Genomic DNA, 23,066 nt, shown 5'->3' with positions numbered 1-23,066 from the left:
GGCTCCAGAGCCCACCTCCGAGCCGGCCCTGAGCCCGTGCGGGCGGGGCCTGCCGCCCCGAGGCCGCGTGCCTTTGGGGAAGGCTCCTGAGGCCCGGGCCTTCGTCCCCTGAGCCCGCTTCCCTCTGCAGCGAGGCCCCAGTCAGGCCCCGGCCTGACCTTGGGGTCTTCGGGAGGTGCCTCCCCGGACCCTGCCTGGGCCCCCACAGGGTGAGCCATCCCCTCCCCCAAAGGGCCCCCAGAGTTGGCCCTGGCTTCGTCTCCCAGTACGCTGCATCCAACTCCGCTGGACCGCCGCTGCTCTTGCCCCTCCTCCATGCCTTTGCCCAGGCCGTCCTTGACGCCTGACATGTCATCACTTCAGCGCCTCCCTCCCTCGGAAGCTTTCTTTTCTTTTACGGCTCAGCTCGGTAGCCACTCCCTCAGAGAAGCCCTTTCCCCTGACTCCCAGGGCTTTCTTCCTTCCCGTGGTCTGACCTCTGCCCCGCTACCTAGGACTCCACTCCTCTCTCTACACGTCCGTAGCCCAGCCCCGGTCACGGCCCTCTCCCGGATCCCTGTAGCAGGAGTTGAAGGGGTTGGGCTGGGTCTAGATCGTCACACGTGAGACACGGGGGTTCCCAAGTCGTGCCCCCCTGGGGTGTGAGCTCCAGGGTGCCCCACCCGGCTGCCATGCACGAGCGTCCGCGTTGCAAAGGGGCTGTCCTAGAGCCCTAACGACGGAAAGCTGCCCCGGGGCTTGGACGGATGCAGAGCGTGTGCGCCGGGGCAGGCTCCCTGGGAGAGGAGACGATGCGGGGTCCAGACGGGGTGCGGGGTTAACGTGTGACCGGAGGTGGGGTCTACAGGGGGGCGGCTGGGTCTGGACACGCTCTGCTATGCAGAGTCCTTCGGGTGCCATTGGCAGCGCGCAGACCCGGGGCCGAGCCCGTCCTCCTTCGGCACTGAGGGAGCCTTCTCCCCCACGGCGGACACGCGCGTGAGTCACGCAGTGAGGGCGCAGAGGGCAGCCCCCGAGGGTCAGAGGACAGCCGAGCTGTGGGGACTACGCCTCGCTCTCCTCCACCACTCGTTCTGATGCGGCTGGCAGAGGACGCGCTCTTCTTCATGGTTTAATTCTCCCTCCATCCGATCCCCAGACCCAGAGCCGGCCCGGCCTCACCTGGCCCTGCCTCACCTGGCCCTGCCTCACCTGGCCCTGCCTCACCTGGTCCTGCCTCACCTGGCTCTGCCTCACCTGGCTCTGCCTCACCCGGTCCTGCCTCACCTGGCCCGGCCTCACCTGGTCCTGCCTCACCTGGCCCGGCCTCACCTGGCCCGGCCTCACCTGGCCCTGCCTCACCTGGTCCTGCCTCACCTGGCCCTGCCTCACCTGGCCCTGCCTCACCTGGCCCGGCCTCACCTGGCCCGGCCTCACCTGGTCCTGCCTCACCTGGCCCTGCCTCACCTGGCCCGGCCTCACCTGGTCCTGCCTCACCTGGCCCTGCCTCACCTGGCCCGGCCTCACCTGGCCCTGCCTCACCTGGTCCTGCCTCACCTGGCCCGGCCTCACCTGGCCCGGCCTCACCTGGCCCTGCCTCACCTGGCCCGGCCTCACCTGGTCCTGCCTCACCTGGCCCGGCCTCACCTGGCCCGGCCTCACCTGGCCCTGCCTCACCTGGCTCTGCCTCACCTGGCTCTGCCTCACCTGGCCCTGCCCCGCACGCCCCGAGGTCCCGGAGATGGGGGCCGCCCAGGTGCTCTGGGGAAGCCTCGGCCTCCTGCGCATCGCCTGGTGCCTTCTCCCGCAGGCGGGCTACCTGCACCCGGATGAGTTCTTCCAGTCCCCTGAGGTCATGGCAGGTAAAATCCTTGTGGTAAAGTGGCTGACCATTTACTTTCTCTCTTAAAAAAAAACAAAACAGTTTTATTGATGTGTTAAAAAAAAAAAGTGATCAAGGAAGCGCACAAGGGGCATCTGTTAAGTGCTGAAGAAATTCCAGGTCCAGGACCCTCCGAGAGCCCACATTCACTCGAAACCCTCCCACTGGGGTTTCTTTGACCAGTCAGCTGGAAGGCACATGTAATCCAGAGCAAAGGAATCCACTCTCACATAGTCCCCTGCCCCCTACACCCCAGGCACACTTTGCCATAAACTCAACCACCCTCCGTGGGGAAAGCAGATGCAGATGAGGATCCTGTGTGGGAACCACACATCAGTCCGTCAGCAATCGTTTTTAAAGTGTCTGTTAGGTGCTGTGCACGCAAAGACAAAAACCAACCAAAAATCCGGTCTCTGCCCTTGGAGAGTTACAGATACGTAGATACAGGGTACATCCCAAATTACAGAGCCATTTGTAAGAGAGGAGGTGCCTTTGAACTGCGCTCTGAAGGGGGGAAGGGTGGTACTCCATGTGGTCCCATGCACAGGGCACACACATGTGGGCATGCAGGACCAGGGCTCAGACAGCCCAGCCTCTGAGCCACTTTTCAAACAGCATCCAGACAGGGTCCTGACAGTGAGGGAAGACAAGGTTGGGGTCCTCTCCTAGGCTCTCATTGGCCTGAGGAGGCCTGAGTTTGAGTCACTGACCCTTAGGCATGTCTCCTTTCCCCTGCCTGGTCCTCAGCTTTCTCATCTGTTAAATGAGATTAGACCAAGTGACCTCAAAGAACCCATCAGTCACTCAGTCAGCAAACATTTATTAGGTGTTTCACTGTATGCCAGGTACCATGTGAAGCGCTGCTACAAAGCTCCTCAGGAGCTCCCTGTCTGTGTCTGTAAGGAAAGATCAGGCCCCAGGGCAGCACCGAGCACGAGACCCTGGGCCCACAGATCACATGATCTCTGGGATAGACTTCACAGGGAAAAAGAAAGGCCGTCTTTGTCTTCACTTGCCTGTAACTGAAACGGAGCGTTTCTTTCCATTCTGAATGTAGCTGATAAAACATGATTCTGAGAAAGGTCCCAGTCTTCATCAAACTGTGGAACCAAAGGGGCCCATGGCCCAAACAACATTCAGAAAGAACCCCTGCATTCTGAACTTTGGTAATGAGGGGTCCCACCTTCAGAACACAGGGTTTAAGCTGGGTCTGGATGTAGGTGGGAGAGCCTGGGGGATTGCCAGGGCAAATGCCTGGAGACGGGAGATGATGCAGTGGTAGGTACCAATGGGGCTAATTCAGGCCCTCTGAAACCTCTGGTCTCTTTTTACAAATAAGGAAATTGCAGGCTATGGGAGGGAAAGAGTCTTATGTACACACTTTTCCAGAGTTTGGGGCCTTTGCGGCACTCTGGATATGGAAACTAACCTATTAACCCACCCATGAGAGGAAACCTCAATCCTTGGGCCTTAGCTGAGGCAGAGCTATCCAGGCACCCAAACAGACCTCCAAGCTCCCACCACTGGGGTCTGCCAGGAAGGAAGAAAACTGGTTTGTAATGAATCGTAGACATCCTTAATGAAGTCACATGGCTGTGTCCTCTGTCCTTCTGGGTGCATGGCATCCAGGATTCTTCCAGCTCTTGGTTACTAGGGAAAAAACCCCGACTCTCCAACTGATCTGAGAGCAGGGCCCCACACCCACTTGCCCAGATTGAAGGGCTGAACCTGGGTGAAGGCCAGCTGCACCCCCTGCTTTTCCCCCGAAGATTATCTCATGCTCATCTTGTCTTCCTTCTAGACACTCATGGATTGCCCTGTTTGAATGGGAGCCCCTCCGGGCAGGGGCCCAATGTGCTCCAGAGTTAGTAATATTGGTTATTATGTGTATATGCTGTTATACTAATATTTACTGTTATTCAGTTTTTATTGCCAATGGTGTGCACCAGACACCTTACCAGCTACTGGGGACCCAGGGCAGAAGTGAAAGTCTCTGCCCTGGACAAGCTTACATTCTCTCCAGGGAGGGAAAGGGGGAAGGGAACATCCATTGGTTAAGCACCTGCTGTGTGCCAGACTATGCTAAGCGTTTTACAAGTCCTGGCTCACTTGATTGAGGAAAACAACAGGTAAATGAACTAGTTTATAAAAAATCTATACCCCAGGTTATTGACATGTTCTCTGAGGTTAACTGAGGGCCTGAACAGGAGCCTGTATGCTTTGGTGGAGTGAGTTTGCTCCCTGTGAGTGCCTAAAACCAATGCCTCCCCAGGGATTGTCCCCCAGGGTCCATGAGAAGAGCTCTCCCCTCCAAGGAGGGGCTTGACAGCCTTGGCTACTGGACCCAGGATTGACTGTCTTCTGTATTTGCTCTGAGTTTCGTTTTTAGGAAACTCCTTAAAGAATACTTTATAGGGGCTTTTGTTTCCTGACTCCCTGCCCCTTCCAGTGAAACCCTCCTTATAGCAAGGAAAAAAATGAGCCAGCAAGAGTCCACCCCAGGGAGGAGGGATCTTCTAGGACCAAATTAGTCATTGAATGGGGTTTCTGAAGGCCTGGTTTGCAAGACTTAGCTGCCGTCTTAAGTGACCTGAGGGAAAGGCAGGGTTTTGTCCCCAGCCGAGCCAGCAGCCCACCAGGTCGAGGTGAAGGAGAGTCTGGAGAGGAAGGCAGGCCTCGGGGAAGGGGGTCTGGGATCACCTGGGAGTCTCCTGTCTGGGCTATTTATTACAACCCCCTCTCTTCCCCAGATCAGAGCTGGGTCTCTTGAACCCAGGTCTCCCAGGGCTTCCTCTGACTCTCCTTTGCTCCAATCACCTCTTGCCTCTCTTTCCTTTGCCAGAAGATGTCCTGGGCCTGGAGGCCTACCGTCCGTGGGAATTCCTCCCCAGCTCAGCCTGTCGGACTGTGGTGTTCCCGCTCTTGACCACCGGCTCTGTGTTCTGGCTGATGGAGCTACTGGACAAGCTGGGCCTGTGGCCGGGGGCGGTCAGCAGCTACACTCTCCTGGTGGGGCCCCGCCTGGTCTTCACGGCCCTGTCCTTTGCGCTGGACTGGGGCGTGTACCGGGTGGCCCCGCTCTGGGGAGCGGAGCCCTGGCACGCCATGGTCCTGCTGGCCGGCTCCTACGTCACCCTGGTCTTCTACACGAGGACCTTGGCCAACGCCATCGAGGGGGTCCTGTTCATGTGGCTGCTGGTGCTGGTGTCCCCGTGCCCGGGCGGGAAGCCGAGGCAGCGGCGCGGGGCTCCCGGCTGGCTCGTGGGCGCGGTGGTGGCTGCCGGCTTCTTCAACCGGCCCACGTTCCTGGGCTTCGCCCTCCTGCCCCTGCTGTTCTGGGCCAGCGGCGGCGTGGCCGTGGGGCCTCGCAGCGCCCGGGCCCTGGTGCGGAGCGCGCTGCGGCTGCTCCCCGGGGCCTCGCTGGCCGCTGCCCTCTTCGTGGCTGCCGATACGTGGTACTACTCCTCCGGGCCGGGGCCGGGCCCCCGCCTCGTGCTCACTCCCGCCCGCTTCCTCCGCTACAACCTGGACCCCCGGAACCTGGCCCAGCACGGCGTGCACCCCCGCCTCACCCACCTGGCGGTCAACGGGCCGCTGCTCTTCGGGGCTCTGCACACCTCGGCGGTGGCGGCCGCCGGCCGAGCGCTCCGGGACGGCGTGGCCTCCCTGGCCCGCCTCGGGGCCCCCCGGAGCCCGCCGGACGGCAGGACCGTGCTCCTCCTCTTCTACTTCGCGCCCCTGGCCCTGCTGTCCCTCTTCAGCCACCAGGAGCCCCGGTTCTTGGTGCCCCTGCTGGGACCCCTGACTCTGCTGAGCTGCCCCAAGGGCCGGGGGATGGCTCCGCGGACAGCCGCCTTGGCCGTGGTCTTCAACGTCGCCGGGGCGCTGTTCTTCGGCTGCCTTCACCAGGGCGGCCTGGTCCCCTGCCTGGCCCGGCTGGAGCAAAGCATCCACGCGCCGGCCCCCGAGGGGCAGCCCACCCACTACACTCTGCTGTTCACCCACACCTACATGCCGCCGCGCTACCTCCTCCACCTGCGAGGGCCGGAGCCGCCCGCGGAGGTCATCGACCTGGGCGGGGCCGAGAGCTGGGCGCTGTGCCGGACGCTGGACCGGCTGCTCCGCCGGCCCGGCTGCGACGTGGCCGGGGGCGGCCGGCTCTGCCGGACTTTTGTCGTGATCCCTGGGACAGCCAGGGAGGCTGCGGCTGCCTGCCCCTTCTCCCTGAGGAACGAGACCAGGGTGTTTCCCCACTTGACTCTGGAGGACCCGCCTGGGCTCTCTTCCCTGCTGAGCGGCCGCTGGAGGGACTCCCTTGGCCTCTACATCCTGGAAGTGGGCGATCGCAGGGAGCAGAGAACCTCCTGAAAAGGAGGCGGTGTGCCGCCCCCCCCACCCCGTGCCTCCCCGCTCTCCCCACATCTCCTGGACAAGACCCTGGAAACTGGCAGGCAGAGAAACCGCCTAGGAGACGTGGGGGACCAGTGCAGTCATAGGCCAAACCAAGCCAAAGATAACTGTTGGTCAAACTTTACCCCCAGGCCATAGACTGCACCCTGAGCCCTCTGCAGATGGCATTTTATTCTGGACACCATCATCAGGAGAGGCGTGGACCATCTGAAGTTTGATGTAAGGGGAGTGCCCAGGGTGGTGATTTGAAGCCATGAGGATAAATTGAAGAAACTTAGAATGTTAAGCCTGATAAAAGGTGGGCGCGGGGGGAGGCGAGTAGAAGGGTAAGGGAGGGCAAATGGGGGGGAGGGAAACTGAGACTTGGCTATGATTACTGTCTGGATATATTTTTAGGGCTTTCTTCATTTGGGGAAAGGAGGGAGTCAGCAGGAAGAACAAAGATCAAATAGTGGAAATTTCATGGAGGGAGATTTTACCTCAACAGAATCCCTGGATGGAAGAGGGGAAAGGGGGGCCTCAGTCCAACTAGTCCTCATTTTGCAGATGAGGAATCTGATGCCAAAGGGGTTAAGTGAACTGCCCAATAAGACCTTTCTCTTAATTAGAGGGTAGTGCCAAGTACATAGTAGTGCTTAATAAATGCTTTGTCACCTTCCTTCCTTTCTTCCTATCTGTTTATTTATCTGTGCGTCCATCCATCCATTCATCCATCCATCTATCCATTTGTCTATATGTGCAAAAATGGGGTTAGCAGCCTTGTGAGACATTTACTTTCTTGCCCCTGATGGTGAATTATATATAATCCCCAGACTCAGAGTCACTGAGAGGTCATCTAAGCCCTGCTGGATTCACAATCCCCTTTACAACATCCTAAACAAAGGGTCAGCCAAGCTCTTGTTGAACGCCTCCTTGATGGGGACTTCACTGCTTTACATGGAAGGAAGCTCACTTTGCTGTTGGACAGCCTCACTGCTGGAAAGTCCTTTCTTATACTGAGCTAAGACCTGCCTTCCTGTGACTTCCATCCTCCTTCTACCTCCTGGGGCTGAGCAGAACAAGTACAGTGCCTTTTCCATATGAAGCCCCTTCAAACATTGTAAGAATGATGGATATCTCCTATAAATCTTATGTTCTTCAGACCAGACATGCCCAGTTCTTTCAAACTTTGCTCGTGCAACATGATTTCTGGAACGCTCCCCCTCCTCAGGATGTCTGTCATTTGTAAGTGATCCTCTTAGAGAAGAGAGGTGGCCCAAATAAACTCCAAAGGAGATCCAACCATAGCACAGGAGAAGGCCTTATCTCTGTCAGACAGAGGCTGGGTAGTCTTTCGTGGGAGATGGCCCTTACAGTCTTCTCCTCTTTGCCTCCCTATGTGGAGGTGGTGTCTCTCTTGCTTCTGCCAGGCCTGCCTTTGCTTATTCCCTGGTTGGGATGGGATTGGCCTCTCAACCAAAGTCCATGGTCTGTCAACCAAAGTCAATGGCCTTTCCATTCCCTCCCCAAAGTCCCATGGCCAGCTCTCTCCCTGACCCATAGTCCAAATGCCTCTACAAAGGCTGCCCAGCTCAGAGAGGCTGATGAAGAGCTGTCCAAATGCCAAACTCCTCTGCAGACCTAAGATACATTAAGTTATCACTGGAGATGGCCTCAGAGAAGAAATGGAATGGGCCCATCTGGTTTATGGAGGGACTGCTGTGGCTCCCCAGAACTGCCACAGGAACGTCCCTCCAGGGGCAGACTTTCCATTTCCTCAGCATCTCTAGACCATGTGGCTGCTCGCTGAGCATGAGCTGGTCTGAGCTGGTTGAACTGGGAACCCAGGCTCTTCCCAGTGCTGTGTAAATGGGGCCATCCACTGGTGCTTATGTCCCAGTCTGTCACACAGCTGCCAAAATCGCCTTCCCAAGACTGCTTACTGTAGCCCTTCTCTGCTCAAACAGCTCTGGTCCCTCCTGAGACTGACTCCTGAGGCCTCTCCTGATCTGGCTTGAGCCTGTCCTTGGAGAGGTCTCAGTTCTCTTTTTCCTGCTCTCCCCATTCTAGGTGATGTGGATGCCAGCCTAGACCCTGCTTCCCCCCCAATCTTGACAAGCCATCTCCTGCTTCTATGAATGTGCCTTCCTCTCTCCCTCCCCTCCCCCCATGCCTAGCACTCCCTCCCTCTTCCAGGATGTTTCCCTTTCTTCTCTAGGGTTAGGTCTGCTGCCCCTTCTTCCATTAAACCTCCCATGCTCTGCTTTTCCTTCTTGGCAGAAATGTTCTCTTCCTCTTCCAGTTATCCAAAGCACTTTGGATTTGTCCATGTATTATAAATCCTTACTACACCCTTCCCTGTATAATGCTTCTCTTTCCCGAGGTAAGACTGAAAGTCCATGGTCCCTGTTCATTAAATGTGAACTGAATTTCTTTGGGTTATAATGAAGTCTTGTGTCACTGAAATGTAGAAGAAAATCATAATGCCCTCTCCTGTAGCTTCTCTTCAACCCAGCTTACACACCCTGGGTACCTAAACAAGACCCCAAACTCCAGGCTTTCCAGGACATGGTTGTCTGGAAATTGAAGGCAGGAGGGAATGCCAGCTCTTTGCTCTACTTGACTGGGCTGGTGAGTTTCATGGAACCGAGTGAAAGTCAAGGTTGCCAGAGCCAGCCAGGTGATGAGTGAGCTGTGTCTCCTCCCCCCAAGAGCCCCTTCTGGGGGTCTTAGGGTTTGGTTCAGGAGGAAAATGGCCACTCTCCTGGATGCCAAGTTGGGATCACATGTTCCTGGAGAGGATCCATAGATGACCAGAAGGGGTGGGAGAGGGAATTCCTCTTGTTCATCATGCTCCCTGTGCCCCACCCCTTGCCCTGGGGCTCCCAAGCCTCTTCAGGCTTTCTCAAACTTCTCTTGCCTCAAGCAGACCCCCTGAGTAGACTGCCAAGGCAAAGATTGTCAGGATCAAAGATGCAGAGCTGGAAAAAACTTAGAGTCCCACCCTATTCATTTTACAGAGCAGGAAGCTGAGGCCCCCCCAGGCTAAGTGGTCCCAGCTTTCATGGCCTCAGGGGATTCAGTTCCAGGTCCCCTGACTCCCCTCTTTCTAGTCCTCTTGGGGGAGTTTGCCTTTATATTCAAGTCTTTGTGTGACTGCCATGTGACAAGAGGTGGCCAGCCAGTCTCTGCCCCAACTTTCTTCAGTTGCTTGTTTCAGCAGGAGCTGACCTGAAAAACTTGGAAGACACAGGAGAAAAGTTGTGGCAGTGTAACCTTGGGCCAAGGCCAGAGCTTCCTCCTGGCTGCAGCCCCGTGTGACCCTCATGCCCTGCTCTGCCCAGGTGGGCCAAGTCACAGAGAGTAATCCAAGTCCTGGGACACTCATGCACTGCCATCACCACTGCTGATCTTGGGTGGGAGTCCTGCCTCAGATGGGCTCATGGGAAAGTCATGCATGGGCAGGCAGTCCTTCAGCACCACAGAGAGCAGAAGGTGGGCCTCTAGAGAGAGGTATGAAGACAGTGGGACCCTATGCAAAGGACAGCCTAGGACTGGGGAATAGTTCATGTGCCTGTGTACACACACCCATGCGTGCAAGTGCTGTGCACTCATGTGTCGTCCTGGAAGATCCTTTGGGAGTAAGAGCTGCCTCAGGGCCCCAAAGGCAGAGCCCGGTAGCCACATGCTGATTAGAGCCCAGAGGCTTCTCCTGTTGGTGCCTCAGACCCTGCCACCTGCCCAGGTTGGAGAACTAGCTTTGGCTGGTGAGCCCTAGAGCGCAATGGGGCCACAGAAATAGAGACCAGGATGGTGGTGGTGGCAGGAAGGGACAGCATTTGGGGCAGAGCACTGTCCTTCTCCTTGTGTCTGCTCTTCCACCAAGGCAGTGGGTGGGACAGCAAGCAGAGTCCTGGACTCAGAAGTCAGAGGGGAAGACCAGGGTTCAGACCCTGCAGGGACCCCCTTATTAGCAAGCCTCCTAACCTCAATTTCCTTGCTTGTAAAGCAGAAACAGTAACATCTGCCGCCCAGAGTTGTTATGAGGACCAACTGTTGTAGCACATGTCATGGCTTAGCAAACCTCAAAGCGCTATATAAATGATGGCCACGATTTTTCATTTTTACTACTTCACATTTATTGTGTTTAACTTGAGGCAGAACAGAAATCAAGGTGATTGCTGAGTATGTTTATGTGTGTGTCTTGTGTATGTATGTACTGTGTATTTCTTCACATGTGTACATGTTGGGGTGAACTGTGCACGTGTGTACATACATGTAGGTGTACTGTTTGTATGAATTGTGCAAGTGTGCACATATATCTGCGTGTGGGAGATTTCTAATGCATGGGGCTGGCCAGTCCCCTGCTCGAAGGCCTTCACCTTTCTGGACTGAACCCACATTCCTTTTCCTCACACATTCCTCATTTGAGTCTGGTTGGCCTTACTTGCTGTCTTGTACATGACAAGACGTCCTCCCACCTCCTGCCTTGGCTTACATTGTCCCAAACGTTTGCAGTGCTCCCTCACCCCCCCCCACCCCCCCAGAGCATCCATTCTCGAAAAGGAGTCTGTGCTTACACACACAAGCACCTACTCAATAAATATGGGGAACGGGGGTAGGGGAGAGGACAGGCATCATTGGTCAAGGGGGACATTAGGAAGGTGGCTCTTGAACTGTGCTTTGGAGAAATCTAGGGGCTCCAAGGGGCAAAAGGGAGGAAGGAGGGCAATCCAGCCATGGGGTAGCCTGAACAAAGGCTGACAGACTGGAGGACTGTTGTGTAACTGCCACAAGGCCCATCTGGCTGGCCCTTAGAGCCAAGGCAGAGTAGTCACACCCACAAGCCAAACAGCAGAAGTTGTGTTTGTCATTGACTGGAGGTGACAGGAAGGCCAATTGAGTTGGGGAGTGATGATGGCGGAACCTTGCTGAAGTCATAGAAACTTTCCTTAGAAGATGGCACAAATAAGTCTGAGGCCATCACTGAGTGGCTCCCATTGTTGAGACTGGTTTTTTCCAGTTGAGGCACAGTCTCTTGGGTGCTACTTGGGTAGCACAATGCAACGGCCCTCTTTGCCCAAGCCAATCCACGATCAGTCCACAAGGATTACCATCATTCAGTCGATCTGCTCCTTGGACCCAGGTGTCCACCCTGTTCTCCTGCTCTGGGTTTCATGACCCTGCTCTCCACTCAGTCTCGTTTGCTGGCCTCTCCCGTAGATCACCCTCTAACTCCAGTTCAGTTATAGGTCTTTTCTCCTCTCCTCTGTAACCTCATGAGCTCTTATGCATCTCCCAAACAGCAGGTGTCCTGTTGAGCCAGATGTACAATGCATGATGGAGATGACCTATTAAGGTCAGTTGTGAGTCTGTAGCAAGACATGAAAAACTTTTAATGCCAACCCAAGTTCGCTTTTCATCCTAAGGGAAAGGGGGAATCATGGGAGATTAATGAGGAACGATCTGGTAAAACCTGAGGTATGGGGGATTATTTTGGCAGCTGTATAGAGGAAAGAGTGAAAGGAGGCAGGCCCATAAGTGGCTGGTGCAACGTAATATGAGGAGTGATATAGGCCTGAAGTAGGGTGGTGGCCATATGAATGGAAGCAAGGGGAAAGGATGTCTGATGAGTTATGGAAAAGGCAGAATCTACAAGACCTAGCAACTGATTAGATATTGAGGGTACAGAGAAGGAGGAGCTATGACCCAACATGTATGACTCGGCAAAGGTAGCTCAGGAGTGGTCATTCATGACGACAGGACAGGGGCAGGGGCAGTGAGAGTGGGTGAGGTTCTTGGGCTCTCCTGGTCTTTTGGGAATGGTCTCAGTAGTGCAGGCAAGTGTTAAGGATGAGTGGGAGACCCAACAGATGGGAGAGAGAATGGAAAGCCTGGGATCCCTGGTCAGGGCACTAGGAAAACTGATTTCTATGACAAAGACAACGTGTGGGAATGTGAATGGGAGGTGGCGGTGGCTGCAGAAGTTCTGGCCCTTTTGTTAATATCATTTGCCTAAATTTTGAGCAATCTCCCTTGTAGGTCTGCTTTGGAAAGGCCATAAGGAGGCAGGTGCTGGGGGACCTGGGGCTGAGAAAACATTAGTATGGAGGAGACTGCAAGTCCTACTTTGGTGGGAAGTAATAAGATGAAGTTGGAAACGAAGATCCCCGATCATGAGTTTCGATCTCAGAGGGACTTTAGAAACCATCTGATTCAATTTTTTAAAATTTAATCTTTTTTCAATTATTTTTTAAAAAATATATATTTTAAAAAATTTTATATTTCTGAGACCCAGAAAATGTGATTTTCCCAAGGTCACAGAGATAGACAGACTGAATCCTGGTCATGATTCCAAATCTAGTGCTTTCCATTAGGTAAGTCTCAAATGTCAGGGTCAGATGATTTGGCTGGCAGTGAGAATATGATTTTGAGCAGTGTCACACAGTAACATAAAGACTTTCCAGTCCTTTGCTTACTCATCATCCATATCAGGCCCCTTATTCACACAAAGTATGGAAGATGGATTGCAATGGGAATAGCTGAGACAGGAAGTTGTTAGGAGGCAAGGCAGAGGATGGCTGCAACCTGACTAAGGGCGGTGGGCTGCAGAGCTGGGGGGATGTCAGAGATTTCAGAGCTGATTGGATTCATAGAGCAAGGGGAGAGGCAGCTCACAATGAATGCCAAGGTTACAAGCCTTGGATATTGGGTGATGCCTAGGATGGAATTAAGTTGGGAAGCAGGTTTCAAGGTATGAGCTCCATTTTGAGATTCTAGCAGACTATCTAAGGAAAACTATGCAGCAGATAGGTAGGAAGACACTAAAGTTCTGGTTAACTTGTGCCTGCTCATAAAGAGATTACCAAAGGTGGTAGTCTTACATGATTTAGTGTGAAGGTCGAGAGTGACACTGGCTGAGAAAGCATGTTAAGATCACACCACACTTATCCAGAGGCTAACTACAACTGGCTTCACCAGGCTGCACTGAAGAAAAACCACTCAAATCGCAAGAACCAGGGTGAGCGAGATGGCCAAAGACCATCTTGAGCTTCCCGTCCTCAGAAATCCATCAGGGTGACACAGAAGGACGAGCAAGCACCCAGAAGGGGCTTATTTCCATGTGCAGGCCAGCTTCACTTGACAGCTAAGCCAGGGAAAAATCGTGGACCCTTCAGCAGAAATAGGGCCACCTGCCGGGCGTTGACACAGGCAGCAGCCTTTACGGAGTGCTCTGCTTTTCAAAGCACTCTTCTGACACCAACCTGGGGAGGTTGAGGGTAATATGACTGTTTCCTTCATTTTACACATAAGGACACAGACTCAAAGAGAGGAAGCTTCACCCAAGGTCTTCGCCTTCCTAGCTGTGGAATTCTACAATCACGCTTTGTTGTCTGGTTGCTTTGAACACCACACCAAACCCTGGTCCCAATTCATAATTTATTGCTTATACAACCCGGGTCATTCGCTCACAAGTTGAAAAAGCGAACAGAGGGAACTCAGGTGTAAAGCCTCAAAGGAATTCCCACACGAATCCAGCAATCCACATTTTAACGCATACATGTGAGCCTCAGCCCAGCCCCTGAGCACCCTAAGCAGGCAAGGAAAGAGGCACTTTGTTCCAAGGTGAACTCACACCACACTGCAAACCCCACAGCCCGGGCAGGCAGACAGAAGGACGGATGAACAGACGGACACAATCCTCTCCTGCGCAGAACCGAGGGTCTTCCCAGCAGGCTAAAGCGCTTGGGTGGCCTTCGCCCCCAAACCCGTCCAAGGTCACGACAGCCTGCGGGGCACTTTTAAGGGGATGAGATTGACAGTTGACTTTTGTCCAGCTAAAAGAAAAAGTCTTCTGGGGTGAAAGGTGATGATGCCACAGGGAGCCCCGACCCCCTTAAGGTCAGCATGGTGTTCCTCCGTCCATCTGTGTGTCCGGGATAGGGCTGAAGGTCAGTCGTCCAGCAGAGACTCAGGCCCGAGACTCAAAGGCTATGGTGGTGATGGGGGAGGGGAGATCAGATGGTGACAGAGAGGCAGATGACGTGGGGGAGGGGAGCCCCCTCCTCTGCTCGGCAGGGGGTCAGATGACAGCGGGGGAGGGGAGACCCTCCTCTGCTCGGCGGGGGGTCAGATGACAGCGGGGGAGGGGAGACCCTCCTCTGCTCGGCGGGGGGTCAGATGACAGCGGCGGAGGGGAGCCCCCTCCTCTGCTCGGCGGGGGGTCAGGTGACGGCGGCGGAGGGGAGCCCCCTCCTCTGCTCGGCGGGGGGTCAGATGACGGCAGGGGAGGGGAGACCCTCCTCTGCTCGGCGGGGGGTCAGATGACAGCGGGGGAGGGGAGCCCCCTCCTCTGCTCGGCGGGGGGGTCAGATGATGGGGGGGAGGGGAGCCCCCTCCTCTGCTCGGCGGGGGGTCAGATGACAGCGGGGGAGGGGAGCCCCCTCCTCTGCTCGGCAGGGGGGGTCGGATGACGGGGGGGAGGGGAGACCCTCCTCTGCTCGGCGGGGGGTCAGATGACAGCGGCGGAGGGGAGCCCCCTCCTCTGCTCGGCGGGGGGTCAGATGACGGCAGGGGAGGGGAGACCCTCCTCTGCTCGGCGGGGGGTCAGATGACGTGGGGGAGGGGAGCCCCCTCCTCTGCTCGGCGGGGGGGTCGGATGACGGGGGGGAGGGGAGACCCTCCTCTGCTCGGCGGGGGGTCAGATGACAGCGGCGGAGGGGAGACCCTCCTCTGCTCGGCGGGGGGTCAGATGACGGCAGGGGAGGGGAGACCCTCCTCTGCTCGGCGGGGGGGTCGGATGACGGGGGGTCGGGGACCTCCCCGCGCCTCACCCTCGCGGCCCCCGGCCCGGGCCGTCCTTGCCCCTGGGCGGCTGCGGCCGCTCCCGGAGGCCTCGGCGGAGCTCCCGGGCGAGGGTGGCCCCGAAGCGCGCGGCGCGTGCCGCGGGCCCCCGCAGGCTCCGCGTCGCCTCCCGGGCCCCGAGCTGCGCCCGCAGCACCGCGAAGGCCGTGAGCTGCGCCGCGCGGCGGATGGGCCGTGACTCGGCCAGGCGCTCCACGAGCTGCTGCGTGTTGATGAGGGACAGCAGGAGACGCCGCAGCACCATCTTCCCTTCCCAGCCCGGCCCCGGCGCGGAGGGAGGGAGCACCGGCGCGTGCGCGGCGACGTCGTGCCGGCGCGGCCCGGTGACGTCAAGAACCGCGCGCCCCCTGATTGGCCGCGGCTGCCTCCGCTTCCGTCCTTCCCCGGAAGTCCGGCCGCCCGGCCGCCCCCAGCTACCCGGCCTCTCTTCTGGGGTTCGCCGCCGCCTCGGGCCGGCGCCCCCGCCATGTCGGGCGGGCTCCTGAGCGCGCTGGACAGCGACTCCTACGTGCAGCTGGGCCAGTACCGCGACCAGCACTTCCGGGTAGGCCGGGAGCGGGGGGCGGATGGTGATGGCCAGGGCGCAATCCCGCCCCCTCGCCGAGAGCCTCGCCCTGGCCCCCCCGTGGGGAAACTGAGGCACCAGGCCTTCTCGGCCGCAGGCGGGATCACTACTCAGGTTCCCCTTTCTTCCGCTCCCTGCTCTCCCTCCGGCCTCTGTAAAGGCTCGGAGACAGGAAATGGCGCGGCCCGAGGAACAGCCGGGAAGCTCCTAGGTGGGCCTGCAGCGGGAGAGGGTCTGGGACATTTAAAGGGATGGTGAGGTCGCCTTCCCCCACCCCCAGTGAACACTTGTTACTGATGTCCGCCAAAAGGAGCACCAGACTGAGAGTCGGAAGTCTTGGGTTTGAGTCCTGACATTGCATTCCCACTCGTGGTGACATGGTAAAGAAGCCCCCTTCCCCTTTAGGCTTTAAGAGCACCTCTTGATCAGCCCAGTACCTTTGGGGGTCCCTCAGGGCTTACACCGCCTCATTGGGGACCTCCTCGTCCCCCGTAGATTTAATGACTGGCTCAGCACCGAGGATTCCCACGTCTGCCCATCCTGCCCCAGCCTTTCTGCTGACCTCCAGTCAGGCCTCCAACAGGCTCCAGACATCTCTTGTAGCAGTCTGAAGCTACAGATGCCCGAAGCTGACCTTCCCCTTCCTCCCAGCTTCCTTGTTACTCTAAAGGGCAACCCCCTCCCCTCAGTCTCGCACAGCGAACCCCTCACTCACCCAGCCACCCCCCACCCCAGCTGTTGGCAGGGCCCAGCAGGTTCTGCAGCATCTCCTCTTGATTCTGCCCCTGAAGCTTCTCCTATCGATTTCACCTCTGCAACATCTCTGTCGATTTCACCTCTGCAACATCTCTGTCCATTTCACCTCTGCAACATCTCTGTCCATTTCACCTCTGCAACATCTCTGTCCATTTCACCTCTGCAACATCTCTGTCGATTTCACCTCTGCAGCACGTGACCTTGATTCCGTCTCTGAAACATCTCTTGATTGTCTCCTTCCTCTCCTCAGACCCTGCTGCCACTCTGGTTCATTCCCTCATCATCTCACACCTGGACTATTGCAATGACTGGGGGTGGATCAGCCTGCCTAAAGTCTCTCCTCATGGCAGTCCATCCTCCATTCAGCCACTAAAATGATTTCCTAAAATATAGGTCTGATCATATTACCACCACCCCCCTTCTCAGTAAACTCCAGGAGCTCTCCATCACCTCCAGGAAGCACATACAAAAAGTCTGTTTGACATTCAAAGCCCTTCATAACCTGGCCCCCTCTTACTTTTCCAGTCTTTCATCTCACTCCCCAACACTCACTCTTCAATCCAGTGACACTGGCCTCTTGGCTGTTTCACAAGTAAAACCGTCCCTCTCCATTCTGAGAATTCTCTCTGGCCATCCCTCATACCTTGAATGTTCTTCCTCATCTCTGCTTTCTGCTTCCCTGGCTTCCTTCCAGTCTCAGTCCTCCTAATGCCTGTTCCTTTCTTCTGTGATTATCTCCAGTTTATCCTGTATACATCTTTATTTTACAGTTTTTTGTATGCTGCCTTCTCATTAGGTTGTGAACTCCTTGAGGGCAGGGACTATTTTCAGCCTCTCTTTACATGCCCATGGCTCAGCCCAGAGCCTAGCACGTGGCATGTGCTAAGTAACCGCTGGATGATTGGACTGATTTCTGTGGGCTTTGGTGCTGATGTGTGTGAAGAGGGTCCTGGGTCCTGGAACAGTGATTCTGGTGGCCCAGGCCAGGCGTGGGATGTAGCCATGATTTCTCTGAAATTCCAGGGTGACAAGAAGGACCAAGAGAAGTTATTGAAGAAAAGCTGTACCCTGTACGTTGGGAACCTGTCTTTTTATACCACTGAGGAGCAGATCTATGAGCTCTTTGGGAAAAGTGGTGACATCAAGAAAATTATCATGGGCCTAGATAAAGTGAAGAAAACAGCATGTGGGTTCTGCTTTGTGGAGTATCCTTGAGTGGGCCCTCAAGGCTTTGGGTGCTGGATGGAGGGAGAGAGCTACTGGCGTGCCTGCATGTGTGTGCGCGTGCGTGTGTTTGTGTACGTGTGTGTGTGGGGGAACAGAGAACCCCTTCAGAGCCCCCGGTTTGGGGGGTAAAAGCCCTCCCCTCCTTTAGAGTCATGGGGTATCTTCATGGGCATGGACCTTGGATGTGATCTAGGCCAAACTCCCTAATTAGTGATTGCCAAGTTTAGAGTCCATTTTAGTGAATGGTTCTAGACTCTCTTTTGGGCCAAGCACATTTAATTTTGAAAGCTTTTCCTTCTGCCATGCCTACATTTTCCTTTCTGCAGCCAGGATTGTTTCTCATTCTGTCCCCTGGGACCAAGTCCCAGCATCTCCCTTGCCCATGATGGCTCCTGTCTTTACCCTCATCTTTAGAGCACCAACTCAAGAGTGTATGCTGTACACTCTAAGTGGAAGCCAGTCCTAAGTAACTGAAGAAGCCCATGCATGGTCCTGAACTGGTTTTCTCTGTGTTCATGCCTCTGTGCTGCTCAGCTAACTCTGGAGTGCCCAAGAAGCAGCTTAGTGTTGCTCACTCTGCAGGGTAGTGTGGTGGCTGCTGCTGAACTTGGTATCACAAGTCTGAGTTCCATTTTTTCCATAGGCAAGTCACATAACCTATCTCTGCTTGTTTCCTCATCAGAAAAGTGGGAGTTAGACTTGACTGCTAAAGCCCCTTCCAGTTTTAAATCTGTGACCCTGTTTTCAACAGAAGGCAGAAGTGGGAATAGGAGGTAGAAGGGGCAAAGCAGCAGGTTTTGATTTGGGCTCAGGAAAATACTTCCTTCCCGTTAAGGTGTCACTCAAGTAGAATGGGCCACCACAGGGGAGGAGCAAGAGAGGGGTATGCTTTGGAGGTCTTCAGGCAGAAGTGGACTAACCACTGATTGGTCACAGGAGGCGCAGAGTGCGAAGGCCCGATGACAGCTGGGCATACAGGGTGCGGTCTGAACAAGATGGGGCAGAAGGGGAAGACATGAGGGGGCGCCTGAATCCCAAGGAAGGCAGAAAGGTGGATATCCCCAACATGCAGTAGCCTTGATAGCCAGGCACAGCTGATGAGTAATGGGGAGCCATCAGGCCTTTGGAGTGAAGAGCTACATGTCGAGATTGCTGCTAGAGGAGGATTCTGACTGAGGCCTATCAGACCAGGCTGCTCCTAGTAAAGGCCTGAACTTGTGGCGAATGCCTGTTGACAGCTGGGCATGCAGCTGAAGTACTGACCAAGAGCAAGTCCTTAATTTTAGGCTATTTGACATCTCTAGTTCCTTTGGCATTTTCCACCTCAGTTTCCTGAACTGCAAAGTGGAGATACAGTACTTCCCGCACAGAATTGTGAGGATCAAATGAGATCATATTGGTAAAGCTGTTAGCCCATGGCGTGGCACATAGTAGATGCTAAAAATACGTTCCTTTCCTCGCCCTCGAGCCCTCTTTCTGTTGTCCCTTTTAGGCTAGCAAACTTCCATCAGACCTTTGTCTTAACTCACTTGGTATCTATCTGTTTGTTCTTAAGTCACTTTTAAACTCAGACCTTCCTTTTTGTGTGTTCAGCTACATTTTAAAAAGGGGTTGCTTTGGACATCCTTATAGATGTTTAGAAAAGTACAGCCTTCCTTTCCTTAACGCTTAGTGCAAGATACTACTCCAGAGCAGATGCTGAAAATGCCATGCGCTACATTAATGGGACCCGCCTGGATGATCGCATTATCCGAACAGACTGGGACGCAGGCTTCAAAGAGGGCCGACAGTATGGACGAGGACGATCTGGGGGCCAGGTAAGGTCCCTTAAGTCCAACCTCATTCTGGTATTCCCATCCGATTTTAGCTGCTTTTTCTCATTCTGAAAATAAATACACTTTCTGGGATTTGGGTTTCCGTAGAACTTTGGAACCAATGAATAACATTTGTGTCAGTGTTTTCAGTAGTTAGTACACTACCATTGGATTGTGATGATGGGAGCTCCTTGTAAATTAGTGCTTGACACAAACCAGAGCACCTGTTTTCCTGATATTGATAGATGTGTGTTACTTGAAAAGAAGTGCACACAATTTGAGTTTTGTCCCAAGGCTCTTATTTATCAAGAGGATCAGGGACCTCTGGGCTGAGAGGCAATTGCCTTAACCGTGTTGGCTGCACCACATTTGTCTGGGGTGATGCTAAATGAACCACATATTCCACAGGGGCACTTGTTAAGCACCCTTTTCCCCCTGGCCCCCATCGTTATCTAGGGGCTTCTGGGCGTGACAGCATCTTTGCTTTTTCCCTTTGAGGTACGAGATGAGTATCGAAAGGACTACGATGCTGGCAGAGGAGGCTATGGGAAAATGTGCAAAATCAACGAGTGATGGAAGCCCTCGTGTACAAACAGCAGACGTTGGCTGCTTGATGGATCAAGTCCTGAAAACAGCTGATGTAGAACAGGCTGTCTCTGGTTTCTGTGCCTCCACACAACAATTAAGCCCCAAGCCTCAACTTGGCTTTTCCACTCTGAAAATCATTAAATGCTCAAAACTAAGCAAGTGACCATGTTGGAGCCTTGAGAGGCTCTGTTCATAGATCTTAACCCAGTATAGCACAGGATTAGAAAAGTCTCATTATATGACTGTGTTACTTACTGTTCACCACTTGGGGTGGTCATTTAGGGAAAAGATCCTCATGAAATTGGTATGAAATGAATGTAATGATCTGTGCTATACTGGCAATAGCCTATAAGTGAGGAGACTAATTTCTCAGCTTTTTGAAGATATCCCTTGTTCCCAAGGTGATTTCTAGCTCATAAAGATACACAGGTTTGTAGGGAATTCCAAAAACAGTTCTGCCTCTGCATTAACAATCCAACACCTAGGAAGAGGGCTGTGCACTAGTGCTCAGAATGGATGATCTAGAAAGAAATGTGCATTTACAATGTTAAGCATATCCTTGAGTTTTCAATGGGATGCTGGTCCAAAGAATGCAGAAGGAAACAGGATTTTCTATGGGACGTACCTCCTATAGACTAGGGAAGAAATGTCAGCTGAATTCCCCAGAAGTTCATTTTAACTTGGAAACTGGCACAAGTTGATGCTGGCCCTGTTGTATTTATTTATCCTTTTTATTTTACCAGAATGGTAAGGGAATTGGCAGGGTTGAGAGGAGAGCCTGAAAATCAAGGGAACAAAAACTTTCTAATAGGAAAGATCTGATAAGCTTCACTTAGAACTGATTTCCTGGTCAGTGATTAGGGTCCTTCTATCAGCATCTGCATTGCTGATAAAATAATTGAATTCTTGTTGAATTGTGTACCTGAGATGATGACTCAGCTGGGACAGAGTAGGAGTATATTCACTCCAACCAGGCAGAGCAGTTTACCTATTGAAGAATCTTTTCCTGATAAGTCTGTTGGCTCATCTGCATCTATTGGGGAGGACAGAGTGGAGCCTCACTGCAGAAACCTCTTGTAATTCATTTAAAGAATTTTTATCAAAAGGGAAAAATCAAGAAGGGCTGAAGTCAACCAGTAACTTGCCATCTTTTCAGTGCTGTGTGGCTCAGGACATCAGGGAGGAAATCTCTTAGGGATAAACTTCCTTTATCACATTAGACTATGACCAAGTGATCAGTTGCAGAATTTACACGTTGTCTTATTTCAAGTGACCCTGACTTGTACATTTTGATGTGGGTTGAACCATATCCATGTCTTAACTATGAGCAGGGCTTTGGGTTTGCAGATGCCCTCCCAGCCTAGCAAGGACAAGTCATGTGCTGTCTAGAGATGAGGGTGCTTTTCTCACACCCAGACAAAGCTTGGCCTTTTTTCCCCCATGGTTTTCTTTACAGAATAGTTTTAGTTGTATATTTTGTTCTGTAATAAATAGAAAGGTTGCATTTCATTTCGTTTTTAAGAAGAATTTTAGAAGGGACTGTACTTTCTCTCACGAGTTACCTGGCCAGGTCCCCTTCCAATAAAGCTGTAACCATCCCTCCATCCTTTGTTGTCTCATGTGCTACTGTTCCTCTATTTCAAAACAGGTGGAAAGGAAATGGCCAAAGTGGAATGAGGAAGGGCATATTCTTCAGTTTCCAAAGTGTTTTTAGGCCTTGCTGAAGAGCTCCCTGAACCCCACTGGATGTCTGCTGCGACGATGGCTCACTCATCCACCCCAGGGAGCCTTCAGTCCCCAGATGACCAGGACCACAGCCTGGGGTGGGCGGAGCCGTTGGCCACAATGAAGAAGGAAAGAACCTTTCGTTTCTCTTTGATGCCTTAAGAAACCTCAGAAGGGCTTTGTACTTAGGAATGAGTCTAGAAAGAGAAAGTGGGTTGGACTAGGTAATGATCCCAGAGAATCAGTTTCTTTTAGGGTCCTGGGCAGACAAGGTAGCAGTAAAGAAAGTCCTGTCCTATGCCTGCAGTAAAAAGGGCTGATCAGGGTGCCAAGAGAGAAAGGTCCTTATTCTCTATGTAGCAACAAGAGCTCTACTCCCTGTCCCAATCATCTGCAGACCCCAGTGGGGAGAGTCTGTTTTCGTCCTCAGCTGTGGGAGGTGGGAGACTGGGGGAGGGGCTGGGGAAGGGTGCTTGCCAGAAATAGGGACATTTCCCCTAGAAGCATTGTTCGAAATATGTAAGTTCTGCAGTTCAGCCAGGTGGAGATGGCCTGGGAATATAACAATCATTGAAACTTCTTATGGGAAACTCTGGAGTTCCTTCTGACCAACTAGTCTGCAGACCTCAGGAATGGCAACCTGAATAAAACCTCTGGTTTATAAATGAAATCTTTGCTAAGGGTTGAAAGCTAAAGATTGAAGTGAGGGCCTCAAGTCCATAACAAGCTTCCTCCCTCTACTAATTAAGAGGGGAGTAGCTTTGGCCGCCATCCCCTGGTACTTCCCATGCTTGTTAGGTAGAGAAAATAAATGTTAGGTTATGGCTTGGTGAGATGGAGCAGCTACAATAGCCCAGATTTGTGGTTGGGAGGAGGGTCTTCCTCCATCTCCGCATTTTCTTCATGGTGTTGGGCTCTCCCTCATTTTCTTAAGACACTTTGGATTTCTCTGTGGTTCCCAACGTGTTACACCGTAAGGGTGGAAACTTGTCACTTTCCCTCTTGGAACTCAACGCTCACTGACTTGGAAATAGTAGGCACTTAATATTTTCCGAACTGAATTAATGCTTTCCCAAATCATGAAACAAACTTAGGCCAACAAGCCCCCTTATTTTACAGGTGAGGCTCAGAGAGAAGAAATTTGCCCAAGTTCACATAGATGGCTTTGCATTTCTCACATACTCTTGTGGTAGGACTGTTTAACACATCCAGGGTGGTTTCTACATGTTCCACATCTGATTTCATTAAGGATATTTGGTTTTCAGCTAGTTTTTGC

At 53.7% G+C, this 23,066-nt stretch overlaps 3 protein-coding genes across 7 annotated transcripts; 2 read left to right on the top strand and 1 right to left on the bottom strand.

Moving 5' to 3' along the window:
• Window positions 1–1,720: 1,720 nt before the first annotated feature.
• On the top strand, window positions 1,721–6,929 carry PIGZ (phosphatidylinositol glycan anchor biosynthesis class Z). Its single transcript, XM_072618726.1, has 3 exons — window positions 1,721–1,841; window positions 4,704–6,490; window positions 6,668–6,929. Exons 1-2 carry the CDS (start codon window positions 1,721–1,723, stop codon window positions 6,227–6,229), a joined length of 1,647 nt encoding a protein of 548 aa, XP_072474827.1. The 3' UTR covers window positions 6,230–6,490; window positions 6,668–6,929.
• Window positions 6,930–13,676: 6,747 nt separating this feature from the next.
• Window positions 13,677–15,493, bottom strand: NCBP2AS2 (NCBP2 antisense 2 (head to head)). The gene has a single exon (XM_072618735.1). The coding sequence runs from the start codon at window positions 15,357–15,359 to the stop codon at window positions 15,081–15,083; it is 279 nt and encodes a 92-aa protein (XP_072474836.1). The 5' UTR covers window positions 15,360–15,493; the 3' UTR covers window positions 13,677–15,080.
• Window positions 15,488–21,669, top strand: LOC140510267 (nuclear cap-binding protein subunit 2-like). Of its 5 annotated transcripts, none has more exons than XM_072618731.1 (4): window positions 15,488–15,659; window positions 17,460–17,641; window positions 19,336–19,480; window positions 19,976–21,669. In XM_072618731.1, exons 1-4 carry the CDS (start codon window positions 15,582–15,584, stop codon window positions 20,048–20,050), a joined length of 480 nt encoding a protein of 159 aa, XP_072474832.1. In that variant the 5' UTR covers window positions 15,488–15,581; the 3' UTR covers window positions 20,051–21,669. The 5 variants fall into 5 exon arrangements, with proteins under 5 accessions (XP_072474832.1, XP_072474833.1, XP_072474835.1 ...); XM_072618732.1 differs by having other exon boundaries at window positions 15,490–15,659; window positions 19,342–19,480; XM_072618734.1 differs by having other exon boundaries at window positions 15,523–16,060; window positions 19,342–19,480.
• The last annotated feature ends 1,397 nt before the right edge of the window (window positions 21,670–23,066 follow it).

The sequence above is a fragment of the Notamacropus eugenii genome, chromosome 6 (genome assembly GCF_028372415.1).
Source record: "Notamacropus eugenii isolate mMacEug1 chromosome 6, mMacEug1.pri_v2, whole genome shotgun sequence".
In the NCBI taxonomy this organism is placed as follows: Eukaryota; Metazoa; Chordata; class Mammalia; order Diprotodontia; family Macropodidae; genus Notamacropus; species Notamacropus eugenii.
Note: the sequence above shows the minus strand (reverse complement) of the source record. Positions and strands in the feature narration are given on the sequence as shown.